General features: G+C 32.6%; 1 protein-coding gene and 1 long non-coding RNA gene across 2 annotated transcripts; one reads left to right on the forward strand and one right to left on the reverse strand.

The window, feature by feature from the left end:
* Window positions 1-219: 219 nt before the first annotated feature.
* Window positions 220-4,500, reverse strand: LOC118644271 (odorant receptor 30a-like). Its single transcript, XM_036282429.1, has 5 exons — window positions 4,395-4,500; window positions 4,234-4,324; window positions 666-811; window positions 385-517; window positions 220-299 (listed from the first exon to the last, which is right to left on the reverse strand). Exons 2-5 carry the CDS (start codon window positions 4,291-4,293, stop codon window positions 246-248), a joined length of 393 nt encoding a protein of 130 aa, XP_036138322.1. The 5' UTR covers window positions 4,294-4,324; window positions 4,395-4,500; the 3' UTR covers window positions 220-245.
* Window positions 4,501-7,878: 3,378 nt separating this feature from the next.
* On the forward strand, window positions 7,879-8,822 carry LOC118644272. Its single transcript, XR_004962085.1, has 2 exons — window positions 7,879-8,352; window positions 8,439-8,822. It is a non-coding gene; the product is annotated as an uncharacterized LOC118644272 (long non-coding RNA).
* Window positions 8,823-20,127: the final 11,305 nt, after the last annotated feature.

Genomic DNA, 20,127 nt, shown 5'->3' on the forward strand with positions numbered 1-20,127 from the left:
AGCAGATGGTTAGATCCAACTCTCCCTTCTTATCGCCGTGACAAAGGTAGGCTCGTTATTTTTATTGAGAATTTTCACTTGATACGAGACAATACCGTGTCTCTTGATATACATACTGTATATTAATTTACATATTAATATATTTATTAATACATTTATTACATTCTATTTAATTAAACATAAAATATATTATTCTTTGCCCACTTTACACTTTAATAATGTATATTGATCGATTGTAACTTCCATCATTTTTTAACAGAATTCATGGCAATAAAATAAGACACGGTCGCATTTGTTAGCTATAACAAAAACAATAGTTTTATTTTCTTATCTTAAAATATCTTAAAATATAATATATTATAACATATGTAAAATATTTTATACCGTAGCAAAACATTGTAAGGAGCCCACAGACATTTTACCAATTTTCAAATCAAAAGGCTTGTTGCTTCTTAATAACAAAAATTGAATCAATTTTTGTATATATATAGAAGTTGCGTACCACCGGACATCGTATCTACAGGGAGTAACATAATATCAAGTAATTAAAAAAAATATTTATAAATAATTTTCAGTCCATATATGTATATGTGTGCATATTATGTTAATTTTTATATTTATTATTAAAGTCCAAAACAATTATAGTAAACTATGATATTCCTTACGCAGTGATAAATATAAGATTAAAATGATCTGTAACTTTTTGTCCCAAATAATTGGCAAAGAACATGTATATATAAAAAGCTAATGTTATCATCAAATGTATTAGAAATTCCTCAACATTAAGTTCAGATGATAAGATCTGAAAACACTAATATACAAGTATGAATGTTAAAATTAATTTTTAAATTACAATTAAAATTAGATAATTTACTTAACAATTTATTATACAAAATATAGTTAAAAAATTTTTAACTACATTTTTAATTAAACAGTAAAAAAATTTGTGTTAAATTTAACAGATATCGCATGTCCAAAACGGTCCACAGAAATTTTTCTGTTAATTTAACTTATTAAGTATATATTAAATAGCAACATAAATATTATGTTATATTTTAATATAAAAATAAATGTAAATTTTATAATTTGACATAATTTTTATGTAACAATGTAATGAGAAAGTAATGTCAAAATAATACATGTAATATATTACTTTAATATTATAATAATGTTAACCCATTGACTGTGTATGACGGCTATAGCCGCAAAAACAAAAGTGGCCAAGAGTGTGTGTGACGGCTATAGCCGCAACATAGAAAAAACAAAGTAAAACTTTCTAAATTTGCTTGAAACTTGTTACTCGGAGGTTTCTGGGGTCGCTGATTACGAATCCGAAATCAGATGTACAAAATTAAAAATGGCAGATCCAATACGGCGGATCAAAATTACAAAAAATGGTCTGATTTTTATTAAATTTAGTACTCTTATGTTTTTTGGGTTTCTAAATCCGAATATAAAATCAAAATTCAAAAATGGCGGATGCAATATGGCGCTTCAAACTACTAATTCCGTCTATTTTTTGTAATTTTTGATTCGCCATATTGGATCCGCCATCTTGAATTTTGTAAATCTGACATCATATTCGAATTCAGAGACCTAAAAAACATAAGGGTACCAAGTTTCATAATAATCCTATAAACTTTTTTTTCAATACACTTTTGGCCCAAATAGTAAAATTTTCTTACACAGCCAATGGGTTAATATAACATATATAACGTGTAACAATAACATATTATATTATGTTATTTTAACACGATTATAATATTATTTTAACACGTTATATATATTAATTTAACATATTATATATAACATATTATAATAATTATTCTAGAAATGCTAAAAAATTTTTTTACAATTGCATATATAGATTGTTCCAGGATCGTCGATAAAAATTTTATGTGTGTATATTATTGAAATCAGTCCAATATTATAATATATGTGAATGCAATTGTACTTGGTTTTCTGTTCTTGGCGAGCCTCTTTTATTCACCTAGTAGGTGAATCTTTTTCACGAAAAATGCGCCATCTCGGGGTAGATAGTAACCCAGATAGCACAAATATATCCTATGTATGTACGATGGACGTCCATTCCAAACTTTGTGTACGTCCAATGGATATCCATATTGAGTACAATGGATATACAATGGACGTCCATTGTATATCCATTTGCAACTGCACTGGACATCCATAAGACATCTTTCACTGGACGTCCATGGACGAATTTTGGACACTTTATGGACAAAATTCGAACATTTAATGGACACACTTCGGACATTTATTAAGCGTATATAATTGTAATTAATTATGTAATTAATAATAATAATATCACAATACTTATATCATACAGTACTTATTAAAAATATATAAACTAAAACTTAAAAAAAAAGAGAGAGAGAAATACTTCTTGTCGTCAGTGGAATGAAAATTAATAACTGAGTCAATATAAAGTCGGCTTTCTGGCAAATTCTCGTCTACTCTGAGCAGCGTCTCTCGGCAAAAATTGTATAAATCTTTGTAGTCTTTATTTCTGTAATGACCTAAAAAATTTTCGACTACTTTCTTAAAACTTAAAGCCGCGCAGTTCGTTTGTCGGCATTTATTGTATCAAGAAAGCCCTCATTTCTTAAAGTAAAGGAATCATCTCATATTGAGAATTTCCTAGAATGTCGCATTATCTTATTGAACAGAATCTCATCAGATCTTAATTTAAATCTCGTATCGGAATTAAAAAATTTGCTGCCTCAGAAAATACTGGAGATGGTTGTAATGTCAAAGTTACAGTACTATGTTAAATTTTTCTCATCACTTGTTATGAGGTAATGGGTTTCCTATTAATAGGTTATCAGGTTATGGGGCATTTAGAAATGGTTAGTTAAAAAGCATCTTGAATCACAAAGTTTAATGTTTGTAAGAGTAAAAGTCAAAAATCTGCAATTTTATGATTTTTTAAGATGTTTTTGAGGGTGGAAAAAAATTGATATATGAAACTGAAAATATGTGGTAGAATAAAACTGACATTCATTGTCAGTAAATACATGGAAATAACCTGGTCTGGTCCACGGCACAGGGTACTTTTTTGTGACTGTGATATTATTAAAAATAATTCAAAAAATGAAGAGAAAGATAATATCGTCTATATCGGTCTTCAGCAAATCTTGATAACAAATAATTTTTTATTATCTTCAATTCATAAACGTGTATTTTTGTCGGTCTTAAAATATGGTCACTACATAAAATCAGAATGTGTAATTTCACAAATTAAATTGACAAGTAATTTAATAATATTGATGTTCAGAAATACACAGAAAAAAAAGTAATATAGCCAATATGTGATTGCGGGCTGCCAACTACATAAAATACTCAATACAATAATATTTGCTATTAATGCAAGTACAATGTTGATACTGCAATAGCATATATTATTGTATTGAGTATATCTGTAATTGGCAGCCCGCAATAACATATCTTATTAAATATATTACTTTTTTTTTCAGTGTATCTATCAGATCCTCTCATCACAAAAAACTATGAATAATTTATTGCAAAAAATACTTTAACTTCAGTAACCACACCGCAACTCAATATACATACTAATCACACTCATGCGATTTGAGATTTTGCATTTTTTAATAATTCGATAATAAAAAAGAAAAATTAAATTTATAGCCTACGTTTTTTGGAGTAAAATTTCTTTATAAATGCAATAAATATACCTGTTAAAGCAAAAAGTAATAATTTATCTATAAAAAAGGCCAAAATAAAATAAAAATTTTCAAAAATTTAAAAGGAAAAAGCTTTGGACCGTGTAAATTTGCACTAGTGTGATTATTTCAGGCCAGGTTTCAAAATTTGGAACTTTCAACATTTCATATGGACATTTTCCCAAATTGACTATCAAGAAATATGATATTACTTTTTACAATAACTGATATAAAAATTAGAACTTCTTTTTCAGGTAATATAATATCAACAATAACTATTAAAATAAGATTAATAAATAATTCAAAAAACCTAAATATAAGTTTAAAATTTAAATAATTTAAAAGATAGTCACCAATAGCATTACAAAATTAGAATTAAAATTTTTTGTCTGTAAATGTCATTAAAATTTTTAATTTAAGTTGTCAAAATTATTATTTAAAACACAATAGAAGTTATTAAACAAATATAACACAACATAAAAGTATGATATACAATATTTATTAAATATAAATTTATATATATAAAACTTACTTGAAAAATATTAAGACTCATAGCAACTACTCCAAACATTATTGAAAACATAAATGACATCTCAAAGCTAGATACTAAACATTCGATATATCTTTAAAAAATAAATTATTATTACATATACATAAAAAAAAGACATTGTATTACAAAATGTAAATACTCACATTGTTGCTTTTCGATGAATATGTACACCATAAATAAAATTATTATAAACCAAATTTTTGTTTTTGAGATTAATATTTTGAAAGTAAATTTCTATTGCCTTCTTGATACGATAACTGCAAATAATTTAGCGATAAATATCTAAAAATGTTACTGTCTTGAAAACAGAAGTTTATAGCAACAAAATTAATCCTATCTAAAAAAAGGCATGTAAAGTCGATTGCTCGCATTTCTCGAAGATCATTGTTGTCGCTTTTCCGCGATGCCAATTGGTTCTCTCGCTGCGCTTACTTCGTGTTGCAAGAGTAGCTGTCATTGCAATTGAATTTTGACAGCTGTCAAATTTGTATAAATATTATCTATACATTTATTGTTGTAATTCATTTTTAAAAGGTAAAAAATAAAAAGTTAAGTAACGCGCGCGAAGCACTGTGGTGTCTAGTGCTATATAAACTTGAAATATTTTTTATATTCTTTGATAATAATGGTATAAATATTTATTTTAAATATTTTTATAAATGTTTATCATAATTTTTTTAATACCTGACAAACTCAGACATAAAAATATGTACAAATAATTTAGCTTCCGAAACGGACCAATCTTCAATTTAGTTCAAATTTTGGAAATTTCATTTAGTGAAAAAAAACATGCAAGGATTTTTGGCGACTCAAAAAAAATTTTTTTAAATGTCGGTAAGTAGGAAATCCATAATTTGTAGACAAAAATTTAAATGTGTGTGTGTGTGTGTGTGTGTTTGTGTGTGACCACAACGAAGCAATGTCTTTGTTTACTTTTTTTATGGGTGTACTTGTAAAATGAGTAAGTGTTAATTCCGTTACCAGACATTGTATTGAAAACCTGCAAACACATGTGAACTTTACTTCGTTTGCAGTGTGCACATGGGTTAGCGACTTGGATGGGGTGCGTGCGTGAGTGAGTGAATGAGTGAGTGAGTAAATGAGAGTGAGTGAAGAGTAAGTGAGTAAGTAAGTGAATGAGTGAGTGAGTGAGGAGTGAGTAAGGAGTGAGTGAAGAGTGAGTAAGGAGTGACTGAGTGAGTGAATAAGAATGAGTGAGGAGTGAGTGAAAAGTAAGTGAGTGAGTGAGTGAGTGAGTGAGTGAGGAGTGAGCAAGGAGTAAGCCGGGAGTGAACCGGGAGTAAGCCGGGAGTGAGCGAGGAGTAAGCCAGGAGTGAGCCGGGAGTAAGCCGGGAGAGAGCGAGGAGTGAGCCGGGAGTGAGCCGGGAGTGAGCCGGGAGTGAGCCGGGAGTGAGCCGGAAGTGAGCCAGGAGTGAGCCAAGAGTGAACCAGGAGTGAGCGAGTGAGTGAGGAGTGAGCGAGGAGTGAGCGAGGAGTGAGCGAGGAGTGAGCGCGTGAGCGAGCTGGCGAGTGAGCGAAGAGTGAGCGAGGAGTGAGCAAGTGAGCGAGGAGTGAGCGAGGAGTGAGCGAGGAGTGAGCGAGGAGTAAACCAAGAGTGAGCCGGGAGTAAGCCGCGAGTAAGCCGGGAGTGAGCGAGGAGTAAGCGAGGAGTGAGCGCGTGAGCGAGCTGGCGAGTGAGCGAAGAGTGAGCGAGGAGTGAGCGAGGAGTGAGCCGGGAGTGAGTCGGGAGTGAGCGAGGAGTGAGCCGGAAGTGAACCGGGAGTAAGCCGGGAGTGAGCCGGGAGTGAGCCGAGAGTGAGTCGGGAGTGAGCGAGGAGTGAGCCGGGAGTGAACCGGGAATAAGCCGGGAGTGAGCGAAGAGTGAGCGAGGAGTGAGCGCGTGAGCGAGCTGGCGAGTGAGCGAAGAGTGAACGAGGAGTGAGCGAGTGAGCGAGGAGTGAGCGAGGAGTGAGCGAGGAGTAAAACAAGAGTGAGTCGGGAGTGAACCGGGAGTGAGCCAGGAGTGAGCGAGTGAGTGAGCGAGGAGTGAGCCGGGAGTGAACCGGGAGTGAGCCGGGAGTGAGCCGGGAGTGAGCCGGGAGTGAGCAGGGAGTGAGCCGGAAGTGAACCGGGAGTGAGCCGGGAGTGAGCCGGGAGTGAACCGGGAGTGAGCCAGGAGTGAGCGAGTGAGTGAGCGAGGAGTGAGCCGGGAGTGAACCGGGAGTGAGCCGGGAGTGAGCCGGGAGTGAGCCGGGAGTGAGCCGGGAGTGAGCAGGGAGTGAGCCGAAAGTGAACCGGGAGTGAGCCGGGAGTGAGCCGGGAGTGAGTCGGGAGTGAGCCGGGAGTGAGCCGGGAGTGAACCGGGAGTAAGCCGGGAGTGAGCCAGGAGTGAGCCAGGAGTGAGCGAGTGAGTGAGCGAGGAGTGAGTGAGTGAGTGAGCGAGGAGTGAGCGAGGAGTAAGCCGGGAGTGAGCGTGTGAGTGAGCAAGGAGTGAGCGAGTGAGTGAGCGAGGAGTGAGCGAGGAGTGAGCGAGGAATGAGCGAGTGAGTGAGCGAGGAGTGAGCGAGAAGTGAGCGAGGAGTGAGCGAGAAGTGAGCGAGGAGTGAGCGAGAAGTGAGCCGGGAGTGAGCGAGGAGTGAGCGAGGAGTGAGCAAGGAGTGAGCGAGTGAGTGAGCGAGGAGTGAGCCGGGAGTGAACCGGGAGTAAGCCGGGAGTGAGCCGGGAGTGAGTCGGGAGTGAGCCGGGAGTGAGCCGGGAGTGAGTCGGGAGTGAGCCGGGAGTGAGCCGGGAGTGAGCCGGGAGTGAGTCGGGAGTGAGCCGGGAGTGAGCCGGGAGTGAGCCAGGAGTGAGCCAGAAGTGAGCGAGTGAGTGACCCAGGAGTGAGCGAGTGAGTGAGCGAGGAGTGAGCGAGGAGTGAGCGAGGAATGAGCGAGTGAGTGAGCGAGGAGTGAGCGAGGAGTGAGCGAGAAGTGAGCGAGGAGTGAGCGAGGAGTAAGCCGGGAGTGAGCGTGTGAGTGAGCGAGGAGTGAGCAAGGAGTGAGCGAGTGAGTGAGCGAGAAGTGAGTAAGTGAGTGAGCGAGGAGTGAGCGAGGAGTGAGCCGGGAGTGAGTAAGGAGTGAGTGAGTGAGTGAATGAGAGTGAGTAAGAAGTGAGTGAGGAGTAAGTGAGTGAGTGAGTGAGTGAGTGAGTGAGTGAGGAGTGAGCGAGGAGTGAGCCGGGAGTGAGCCGGGAGTGAGCGAGGAGTGAGCCAGTAGTGAGCCGGGAGTAAGCCTTGAGTAAGCGAGGAGTGAGCGAGGGGTGAGCGAGTGAGCGAGGAGTGAGCGAGCTGGCGAGTGAGCGAAGAGTGAGCGAGAAGTGAGCGAGGAGTGAGCCAGTGAGTGACTGAGTGTGTGAGTGAGTGAGTGAAAAAGGGTGGAAGGGAGGGAGCAAACGAGCGAACGTAACTAGAAAAATATGTAGCTAGGTAGCTAGATAGCAGTAAGTATGCAAGTAAGTATGTATGTTGGTAGGTATGTAGGTATGTATGTATAATTAAACTTTACATTTTTTTATTTAAAATTGCAGAAGACGTTTGATTAATGTAAACGGAAGATAGAGAAAATTAAATTGCAATTATTATTATTTTTAAAGTAAAAAGTCAAATAGCGCGCGCGCAGCGCGCGCTTGTAATGTTCTAGTATAAAAAATAGTACATTATGTAACAAGTGCGAGAAGTTGGTCTTTCTGGCATAAATGTTAAAGAACAATCTGTGTTACACACCGTAGTATAGTTACTCGTGTCAATATAGCTCCTTAAAGGAGCGGGTCCAATAGAGATAACGTTACCATAACCATAAACGTAAGAAGTTGAAAGACTGGTCTGAAAGAACCTATTAAAGAGTCTACAATGCCGATGAAGATATCCGTAAAAGTTGATTAATTGAACTTTTTTGGTTACAGTAAGAGGCTAGATTTCTTTCACAATGGACCACACAGATCACCGTTTAATAGAATTAGTAGAAAAATGTACACATCTGTACGATAAAAAAAGTCCTGATTATAAGGACAAAATAAAAACGCAAAATTCATGGCACAATATTGCAAAATTATTGAATGCAACAGGTATGTATGTGTTATTAGTGTTATTTATTTATTTAGTTTATAATTTTATATAATGTGCTATAATTAATTGTACATTTATTATACAGCTGCTGACTGTGAACATCGTTGAACCCAACTAGGAGAACGTTTCACTCGTGAGAGACGAACATATTAAAAGCTGGGCTTCCATCCGGCTCAGGATCCTCGCAACAATCAACTTCTAGTAAGCTGTATAAAGCTCTACAACTTAGAATCCCGCTTTCAAAGTAGAAAGTATGTTATTTTGTTGATTTATGTATCTTTACAAAATTTATGATATCATGCATATCAAGGGGCACGATAGTGTCTCGCCAAGTGTATGTGCCTCTATTTACGCGAGATGCCGTTTGCGAGATTCCGTAGATGTAGATTATCGGATCTCAATAATGGCTGAATCGGTTGATTTCTAAATAAACTTAATGGATAGCTTATATCTGATTTATATGACAAAAGTGTTTATTTTTATTTTCTTGGTAGTATTATCTTGGATTTTGTTATATATTACTTTGTTCACTAAAAATTTATATTATTTTCTTATAATGATAAGCGCATTGATCCAAAAGCGATATCTTCGCTGCTCTGACCTCAAGCTTTTAAAATATTAAACGACAAAACTGTTCATTTTTTGACATTTTGCTGAGAAAACATTTTTTCAGTGACCCAAAGGGTACAACATATTTCAAATTCAGTCATTTTTGCCGGAACCCATTTTCACGTGGTTTAGTGCGTGGTCTTTTATAATACAATTAATCAAATTACAATGTATTTCTTTCTGAATGTATAATACTTAATATTAAAATTATTTTAAAAATTTAAAACAAAAAAAATAAACATTCTGCAAAATAATGTCAATATTTCGTAGCTATAATAAAAAATGTATTGAAACAATTATATAAAATAATCATAAGAAATTAAATTAGCATAGGCACAAAGTAATAGCTAGAAATCTCGCAAGAAAAGCATATATCTAAGTTTAAAATAATCCTCTTATGATGTATGAACTTTGCTAAGGAACTGTGCCTTCTGTCGAAATGAAATACTCAGCAAGCATGTCATGTAAGGTAATATTTTTGCGTGTAGCATTATTAGCTCCCATTCTTCCCATATTCTGAAAGGTAATATTTTCTTCGCATTGTCTCCACTGTCCAGATATGACATTTACTTTGTTATCCCATGTTAACATAATTTGGAGGACAGTATGTAGCATTGTTTGGTTCGAATTTTAATTCTGATATCCGAAGGAAGTTATGAAGATACAATCCAGTACACACAATCCATTCTGTGGTATCAACACTTGCAATAATTGTTGATCGAAAGATTCGCCAACGACTTGCCAGAATTCCAAAAGAATTTTCAATCACACGACATGCTCGAGAAAGACGATAATTGAAAATTTTTTGTGTTTTGTTTAATTTAGTTCCAGGATATGGATAATATAGCTTTTTAAAGGAAACGCTTTATTTGCAACCATGTAATATGAAAATTTTTTATCAGTTCCAGGTAAGCAATTATCATTCAGTATTTTCAGTTCATTGTTATTAAAAGCTATTCTAAAAGCTGTTTCTTTAAAAACTCCTCCATCATTTTGTGATCCATAAGCACCAACAAGAGTAAAAATATAATTAGCATCGCAAACTGCCATTAGTACAATGCTAAATGATTTTTTATAATTAAAAAAACTGGTTCCAGTATTGTAAGGAGATTGTATGATGATGTGTTTTCCGCCAATGGCTCCAAAACAATTTGGCATATTCCATAACTTTTGGAAATCTTGTGCGTGTCTTTTGAAATCGTCTGCAGTAGGTCTTGGCAAACATATAGGGAATAACTTTTCCCATATAATCTTGCAAGTATGTATCATGGATAACTTTAGTTACAGTTGATTTTGACGTAAAAATTTCATGCAATAGTTTGTATACTACAACTATGAGCGAGATAAATATAAAATAAAATATTCGTGTTATAACACAGTTAAAAAAATATAAAAAACTGACTGTATTACAAAAAATATACTTGCTATAAAGTTATACACAATCGATGTTCCGGTGACAGAGGTTCGCGAATACTTCTTTTTGTTAGAGGTTCTTGTACTAAAGCTAATAGTTTTTCAAATTGTGTAACAGTCATTCGAGTAAACTTGAAAAACTGTTTGTTGTCATTATTTTTCATAAACTGAAAAAGAGTATAAAAATGATCTTTTTCCTTTCGCTGCAATAACATTGGCTGAACCCAATATTTTCTTTTTGAAATCTTTCTTCTTTTATGTCATAACAGCGCAATAATTAAAAATTAGTAAAATTAAAAGTTAGAATCGATGAATTAATACGGATAACGATTTGTTACATTAAGATTATGGACTGTCATTGTAAACGATAGAAGGTGATTTTGAATACGGATACAGTTATGGTTACGGTTTAAAGTTACGGATCTCCATTGGACCTGAGCTGCGCCTTAACCCATTAAGAGGATGCTAAACTGCTCGTCAAACTTGATCAAGGTCTATAATGTAGAGTCATTTGGGCACGTTATTAACAAAATTTTGTATGTATTTTTTTTATAGATTTAGAAATCCTTTTTCAGAATTAATTGTGGAGAATTTTTAATTTTGTAAATGCAATAAAAAGTTGTACATTTGAACAAATTGTACAATTCTGACGATAAAACAGATAGGATCCTCTTAAACACCGAAAACTTTTTTTCTAAGGTTCCTAGGCTCATTCTAAAAGCACAGTATTGTTCTTTGCTGAAATGCCAAGTGCGCCCCATGCTTATTTTATACGTACAAAGTCTAAAACTTTTAGACGCAGCCAATGTTTTTACGAGTCGACTACAGAAGTCGATAACAAAACTATAATTTTCTAACTTTCTTTCGTTTTTCGTATGAAATTGATCGCAGCGCACCGCGTTATTATCTGTACTTTAATTTTGGAGAAGGATTTTCAATTCCATGCAATCAATGAAAAGATTTTGGTGTCCAAAAAATTAGTGATAAAACAGAGCAGTTTAGTATCCTCTTAAGTCCCAAGCGGACAGTTTTCTGTGACTTTTTTAAGCGATATTTTATACTATGAATCTAATTCTCAAAGAATTTTACACCAACTTTTTCTTATGTAAAATTTTCTAATCTTTCAATATCCGTTAGAATTTCTTAAAAATGCGAACTGGACAAGTTATATTAATTTATTTGCAAAGAAAGTTGATTTCTTCACTAAAATTTTTTTTAAATCAATATTTACACATAGAAAACGTATGGACATATCTCTGAGAAGTAAAAATCTTGCGTTCCATGGACCATGGACTTTCAAATGTATGTGTAAATATATTTAAATTCAAGATGGTGATTAAAAGAAAAAAAATCTATAAAATCTTTGATTTCTCTGTATGTAAATATTTCTTTCAATTGTTTTATCATCGAAATTAGTTGTTAGAGGTTTTTTGGGATCGCTGATTGCGATTCTGTTATCAGATATGTCAAATTTAAGATGACGGATTCAATATGGCGTCAAAAAGGAAATTTGATTTAATTAGACAAAAACACTTTTTTCAGGAGTTTCGGGGTTGCTGATTACAAATTTGTAATCAAAATTTTAATATTTAAAATAAATGGCGAATAAAAAAGTAAAATAGATCTAAATTTCAAAATTGACAATGACAAATATGTTAATGTTTCTTGAATTTTATTGAAACCATTCGTTTCTTAAATTTTTACTTTTATTTATATTTTGTGAAATTTTTTAAATGTTTGAATTACATTTGTATGTTTACAAAAACACGTGTAGCTCTGCAGCAATTAAATATATTGACATGAAACTCTGTATAGATGTCAAAGACAGTACTACCAACCCACAAAAAAATAATTTCATGATTTTATAGTCGCAAAGTTTAAATAATAAATTTACTTAATTTTTTTTATCACAGTGGTAAGTATGTAAGTAATGTAAGTATGTTATATTTACATGCATGATCTTAAACAAGAAGAAGAGAGATAAAGAAAAGAGAAGAAATAGAAGGAGAAAGAGAGAGAAAATTAGAAATATGTTAAAAGAAACTACGAAAAAGAATAAAATAAAGAATAAAATAAAAGAGAAAAAACAAGATTTTTTTTAAAGATAACGAAGACGAAGAATAGATGAGAGAAAGAGAGAGAGAGAGGTGGGGGGGGTAAGGGAGAGAAAGAGGGAGGGGGGAGGGAGGATAGAGAGAGAGAGAGAGAGAGAGAGAGAGAGAGAGAGAAAGAAAAGGGACTAATATTGTGTATTGATCGTGTATAATATCTATGTATATATTCTTAATATATGTGTATACACGGAGAGAAAAATTAGCTAATTTTTATATAGAAAATTCGTCAAAAATTATCATGATTTATAGGAATGTGTACATTTGTTTTGAAGAAGAGTCTTTTAATTTGCTTAATTTTTAAAAAGTAAAGAATAAAAATTATTATTTATGTCTTACTAAAAAATAGACAAGAGCATTAAGTATAAATTATCTTACTATGCACGGTAAAATTTATCGTGCCTCCTATAAAAACTTTCTTTTTAATTTAATACAAACTATAGAGACATCTTGCATAGTTTAATGCTTTTGTGAGAAAAACGGTCACCCATCCAATCGTGAACCGCCACCGACGTTACTTTTCACTTCAAAGACTCTACGGGAACTAACACTTCGTGGTGATAAACACTCGATGTTTACGGATACATATTCATGTCTACATATGTGTGATAGATTAATAATTATTGTTGAATTGTTTAAAGTATTGTTATAAAAACATGAAGCATATATAAGTAAAAAATTAATATAGGACATCTTCAACAAAAAAATATATTTAGAGAGATTTATTTGAGAAAATAATTGTAATTTGTAGTTATCTTTTTTTTAATTTCTACAAAAAGTTTGATATTTATATGAAACATTAAAAACTCCTATAAATTTTTACTTTTAATAAATATTTTTACATTCATAGAAATTTTTTCCGCTAGGAATCAATCGTATATATTAAAATTAAATTTACTGTAATTCACTATATTCATTGAAATTTATCTTCAATTGATTGAAGGCTACCAAATGATGCAATACGTAATATTATTTGTTTCTTTGTCACTTAAATAATTAAATATATATGATCAACACAATATGAAACTCGATGATAGCCGAACAAGATAAACACAGTTTTCAGAGACAGCAGGGTAAAATTTTATGAACTGATCTTTAAGTATTCTTTAGCCGTTAGCGTAAAAAAAAAATTTACAAGGAGCACGATAAAACTTAAGAAAACTTTCATATTTAATTATGAGCAACCATTAATTTTTCGCCAAAATCAAGTAAAAATAGTGTTAATATTATACATTTTACTGTACTAAATTAGAAATTTTAGTCTGATTTTTTTGAAAAATTGATCCATTTATTTGAAATTGTCCATAACAAATAGTAATTTTTCTCTTATTTCCTTATACATTTACATTACAAAACACATTTGCACTCGGGTTATAATCTTGAGCACGGTAATTTTTCTAGAATTTTTCTTTCCATGTACACATGATATACGCATGTATGTGTATTTTTATGTAATAATATAAAGAATATGCTTTTTTTATCAAGTATTTTATATTTTATATATTGTTACGATCGCGCTGGACGCACGATGCATTTCGACTCTCGCGGCTGCGCGGCGTCCTCCTTAGCAACCACGCTGTTTACGCGGACGCGCTCGTCAGATTTGATCCGGAGCTGTCAACCCGAACGGACGTGCTCCGTTTCTTTGTTCTGTATTTCAAGCTTTACATTAAAGAGTTTTGAAAGAGAGAAAATGTCTTTCTTATTTCGTGCGGGAGTGCGTGAGTGAGAAAGCGAAAGGCAGTTTTGCCGAGCGAATGCAACAATATTTTCATATAATTCTATCATTACATCTCGTTCTATATTAATTATTACATCTCTTGTAATTATAATTTTAAAGACTTTGTCAAGAAAGTTAAAGTAATTATATAATTCTCAAATGTATAAGTAAGAATATTTTTAAAAACTTCTTTTCAGAGTAAATACGCTTTTAAAAAAAATTAAGCATTTGTACCCATACAGCATTCAGTGGAAATCCGAGTTTGATCTTTATTTTGTTCAAATAATTTTTTTTCGACATGTAATAGAAATGATAGCATGTAATATGAGAGAAACGTTTTCTTGAAAACTGGGTTAGATTAGATCCAAAATTCTCACGACCTTATGAATTTCAGCTGCATCATTTCTTCATTGCCTTGATAAAGTCAGATAAAGAATAACAAAAAAAAATAGACGCGCTCTTAACTTTGAATAATAATATAAAGATCAAAATCATCTAAAATTTTCTTAAATATAATAGAATCTCTAATTTTTATTGCACATTCTTGTAGGTGACTTTGAAATAATAATGGCATAAGTTTTTTTAATTGTTTGTTTCGGATAAGGTTAATGTTATCATATGAAATATAGGACTGGAAAGTAATATAGCATGATCGACTACATTAGTTATTTAATTTGTATTTATGTGGATGGTTGAAAAAAATAATTGATATAGCGTCCAGAGAATGTAATTTTTCTATAACAATTAATCAATAATTTCTTATTATTTCTAATAATTGTTGTATCTAAGAAATTGATAGAATTGTTATTTTTAATTTCATACGTAAATTTCAACCGTGAATGGTAATCATTAAGTGCATTAAGTACTTTATTAACTTTAGATTTTGGAACTATTGCAAAAATGATGTCTATGTATCTATAAAATACAGGGATTGAGAAAACAAGGGAGCCGAAGCAGCTATTGTCAAGATCGCTCATAACAATATCCACGAGAATCACATATGTAGCATATATTATTTTTTTTATTCAAAGAGAGTTCGCGTACCTCCGCAACTCGGAGAGAGCTTCCGAGAATTAAGAAAATATAAAAATAAAATTTTAAATTCTATATAATCATATACGAACTTATACACATAGCCGTATAGAGTTATATATGATTAGATCACAATACTATACCTCCAAATATAACTTCTTTAAATATATTATGCTCGAATATGACTTTAGATAATCTTGTATAATAATATATAACCATATATGGCTTTTTGCGGCCAAAATCTATATATGGGCATATAAAATTACTTCTTATATGAGCATATAAGAGTATATAAGAGGTATTTTTTCCGGGTTGCGCAGTTTTCCAATAAGTATTTGTAATAATATAAAGAATTTAGTATATTATACAATTAAAAACCCAAACATTATCATTAGAAAAAAAATGTTATTTCTTATTGAGTTTGAATATTTTAATATAATTATTTTAAATATAATATTATTATTAATAGTTCTGCTTTAAAAACAACCATGCGTGCGTGCTTGTACACATTTTTATTATATATAAATGTATATTTTTCTATTTGTGTTTTTTTTAAATAACTTTTTTATTTGAAACTTTCAGATAAAAAAAATGTGCTTTATTTTCTTAATTTTAGTATTTTAATAATTTTGATTACCACACACATACATTTAAATATTTACAGTTTCATACCTAGCAATTTTAAACATTCCACATGCTTGTTGACCACATGTAAAGAGCATTGATCCTGTTGATACCAATGCGATGAATCCTATGCATAAAGCTGCATTGATGTGGAATTGCTGTATATAGTAATATCTTTCTTGATCAATAAAGTATTTAGTTAAGATTTGCAGGCGACGTAATTGAGATTTATTTGTCGATAAAATAATATTAATAAAATCTGGCCATAATTGGATGCTGACCATAATAAGTAAATTGCAAACGAGAATTACTAAACAACATTAAAGTAAATAATTAATGTAAAATAGTTTTTCATAATGTAAATTTAAGGGGATGCTGGAAACGTCTGTATTATCGACAGAAAGACAGTATTTTTTATATCGCAATATCTTTGTATTTTTTTTATAGATTTGGAAATCCTTTTAAAAAAAAGCATACGCCTCAGATAGCACAAAATATTTATAAAATATTTATAAGAAAAAAAATTATGATAAATATTTGGCGATAGTTCCGAAAACGACCAATCTCCGATTTAGTTTAAATTTTGGAAATAGGTTTCTTTTAGCAAAAAAAACATGCGAAAAAAATTTTTGGCAACTCGAAAATTTTTTTAAATGTCGGTAAGTAGGTAAACCATAATTTGTAGGCAAAAATTTAAATGTGTGTGTGTGTGTGTGTGTGTGTGTGTGTGTGTGTGTGTGTGTGTGTGTGTGTGTGTGAGACCACAGCGAAGGAATGTCTTTGTTTACATTTTTTATGGATGTACTTGTAAAATGAGTAAGTGTTAACACCGTTACCATACACATATCTATATATGCATAAACCATAAAAATGGCAGAAACCATGAAAAAACCATTCCTCTTATTCCTCAATCTATTCTGAACTAAGGGATACCATTCATTTGTACGTATAAGCTACATAATTTGTATTTTAAAGCAAATATTTTTATGAACAAGGAAAAACGAATAACTTTACATTATTGATTTTGATCAAGTTTGACGGGCAGTTTAGCATTCTCTTAATTGAGACGAAATTGTGCTACAAAAATTTAGGTTACATACGCGTGAAAAGTCGATAAGTAGAACAATATGAAAAAGATGTTTTTTGTTCTCGATATAAAGTTTAATTTACAAATTGACATTAATATGTGTACTTTAATTTACCTTGTTCAAACTAGCATCAGCGCCTCAAGTAGTGACGATGATAATTAACTTATTTCTTAATTAATTTTACAGATATATTGGAATATGTAGGACAGGTTTATGGCTTTATCAAGAAGGCGAAAGAGTATTTAACGCAAGACATGTATAATTTTGTATGGCATTGTTAAAAATTACATAGTTTTTACTTATATAGATTCTCTCAAAGACAACTGTCTATTCTTGATACGATTTTCTCCACTAATATTTTTTTTCATTTGTTGTTTAGAGATTATTATCTTATCCAAAGATCTCTTTAAATTAAGAGACGGTATTGAGCCTATCTTTATAAAAATTAATCTCAAACGCAATGAATTCTTTCCTATAAAATTAAAATACATTATTGTACGAAGAGTACTTCATTCAATATTAAAAATGTTTGCTTTTATTTCACAAAACACAACTCTCACACACATACACACAATTGAACTATTGATAAAATAAACACTTATACTTACTATTATTTGGTATATAATCTTTCAACAAAAATGAGCAAAACAAACATTCATGTAAGAGGTTACTTTCTTTCTAATTTTCCCGGGAAACTTTTTTGAATGAAATTCTTCGTACAATAATGTATTTTAATTTTATAGGAAAGAATCCATTGCGTTTGAGATTAATTTTTATAAAGATAGGCTTAATATCGTCTCTTAATTTAAAGAGATCTTTGGATAAGATAATAATCTCTGAACAAATGGAAAAAAATATTAGTCGAGAAAAGAGTTCCTACAAAATTGACCATATATGGATTTTGTCAATATCTGATCATATTTTGCCAAATATAGTCATACATGGTTATCATATATGAATTAGATCTAAAATTACAGTACTTCTCATATATATTTAGATACTATCAGATACAAGGATAAATAGGATTTCAAGAAATTTATCTACGTGTAATATTTAAGGCTAAATGGACTAATATTTTCTGTGTAGTAGGTATTGCATAATCAATCGGAGGCGTAATTCTGTTACAACATTAGGGTAGGAATGCGGCCACAAAGTTTGAAATATAATGGAATGGAAGAAATAAATGGTAAGGATTAACTTTATAATCAGAACAATTTCATTCCGTTGTTGCATTGTTTTGATTGGTTAACACCTACTATTTGTTTTTTCCATTCTGTTATTTCGAACGCTATGTGACCGTACTTTAACAGAAACACAACAGAATTATGTCCTTAATTATTAGTTATGCGGTACGCATTACTCAGAAAATATTAGTCTACGTGGCCTTTATTTTTAAATTATGATTAAAATATTTTGAATAATATTCCATAATTTGCGATTATCAATTATGGTATTTTTTAATAAGAAAGTTAATCTGACATGTATGTCGAAGTTGAACTACAAATTATGGAAAACTATAACAAAAACATAATATGAGAGCAAATACTACACATGCAAAGTTCTGCACATTTTTAAAAACAATGTATGAATTTTGTAAAATATGTATTTTAATATCTTAATTATGTTTTAAATAATTACTGTTTATCCTACAATACTATACAATACTGTAGTGTGTGTCTTATCCATAAAATTGCACATGTGTTAAAACATTTTCTTAGATTTTTTTGAAACAGTTAATTAAGTAAGGAAAAGAGTAAAAAAAGTATTCTAATATAATGTTCAATTTGAATTCAATTTATTAGGGTTTCCCGTGAGGATTGCGTGGTATTATATTGTAACGCGCGCGCTCACGGAGAAGGAATAAGACACACACTCTTTAAATCAGAAGAATCGAACAGCTTTTATTGCAGTTATAGCAAATCCGTACAAACTCGAAGTCGCTCCGAGACTGTCTATTTTTCCTTGTTTATCCGTTGCCGTAGCTCTTGACAGCTGACCGCCGCCGCCGATCGATATTCCCGATCCGACAACTGACTCGCGATCGCAGAGTATACCGGGCAGCGCGCGTAACAATATTATAATGTTTTTGTGATATTATAATATAATGTTTTTATGTTAAAATTATCTGACCATTTCTGATTATATAAAATGAAGTAAGGTATCTAATACCATTTTTTATGACCAGAAATGGATACCATATCTAAGCATATATAAAACTAAAAGTTTTACGTATGTGTTACTGGATAACGTTTGGATTGTGAACGTATAGGAAATGTTTGTAATAATACATTGTGAAGGAGGGGACGTGAAGGAGGGATGATGTACGCAATTTTTTTTGAATGATGATTGACATGTGAGCTATCCGGTGTTTCTCGGCACGAGTCGCATGGGCTCGTGGCCGTCAAACTACTTTGTAATCATCGACCTCGTGAGTTTTAAAAACTCGATGGTGAAGGTCAGAAGCGTGCACGGAGACCTCATGTGGAGGACCCGGGGCCGTTCAGGATATCGATTATGTAATTTTTCCCCTAGGGCGAAAACGTGAAAAATGAAAAATTTCAAGTTACTGTCTCTTTCTATTCAACACAATAAAAAGAGATAGTTACATGAAATTTTTCACTTTTCACGTTTCCGCCTTAAAGGAAAAAGTTACATGATTGCTGCCCAGGCTAGAAAGACTCCAATGACGCAGTACAAAAACCATAGAAAAGTCGAGAAAAGTCGAGAATGTTGACCGAGCGTCTTCCTCCACACTTACTCATCGTTTGGTTTGGCGTGTGTGGATCAAAGAGAGGAGAGAATAACGTAGGCAAATCGGACATGTTCTTGCGTGAGACGTTTTTGTTTTTCCGGGTCAGAATCTTTGGGACCGTCGTATAAGAAGAGTATGTATAGTCCACCAGTACCGTTTGCACTAAACTTAAAATAAACAATAAAGCGTTGTTCAAGCATCTAAAATTTCTGTCTGCTATCACTTCTCCTTGCCCATCACAGTATGCTTTGATAAAATTGTATATAATAACATAAATAATTGTATATAATTATATATAATACCATATATAGCCATACATAATTATACATAATACTATATAAAACCATGTATAACTATGTAACTTTAGCTTTTTTACGGATTATTTTTTCCCGGGCCTACATGCGATAACCTATTTTTTACGAAAA

Source organism: Monomorium pharaonis, chromosome 2 (assembly GCF_013373865.1).
Source record: "Monomorium pharaonis isolate MP-MQ-018 chromosome 2, ASM1337386v2, whole genome shotgun sequence".
Classification (NCBI taxonomy): Eukaryota; Metazoa; Arthropoda; class Insecta; order Hymenoptera; family Formicidae; genus Monomorium; species Monomorium pharaonis.

What these genes read in the sequence shown, in the direction of transcription:
- LOC118644271 (XM_036282429.1), bottom strand. Translation starts at nt 4,293, where the DNA reads ATGTCATTTATGTTTTCAATAATGTTTGGAGTAGTTGCTATGAGTCTT. An exon ending in AATCTTATATTTATCACTGC is followed by an intron (nt 518 to 665) that starts GTAAGGAATATC and finishes TACTCCCTGTAG; the next exon opens with ATACGATGTCCGGTGGTACG. An exon ending in CCTTACAATGTTTTGCTACG is followed by an intron (nt 300 to 384) that starts GTATAAAATATT and finishes TTTTTGTTATAG; the next exon opens with CTAACAAATGCGACCGTGTC.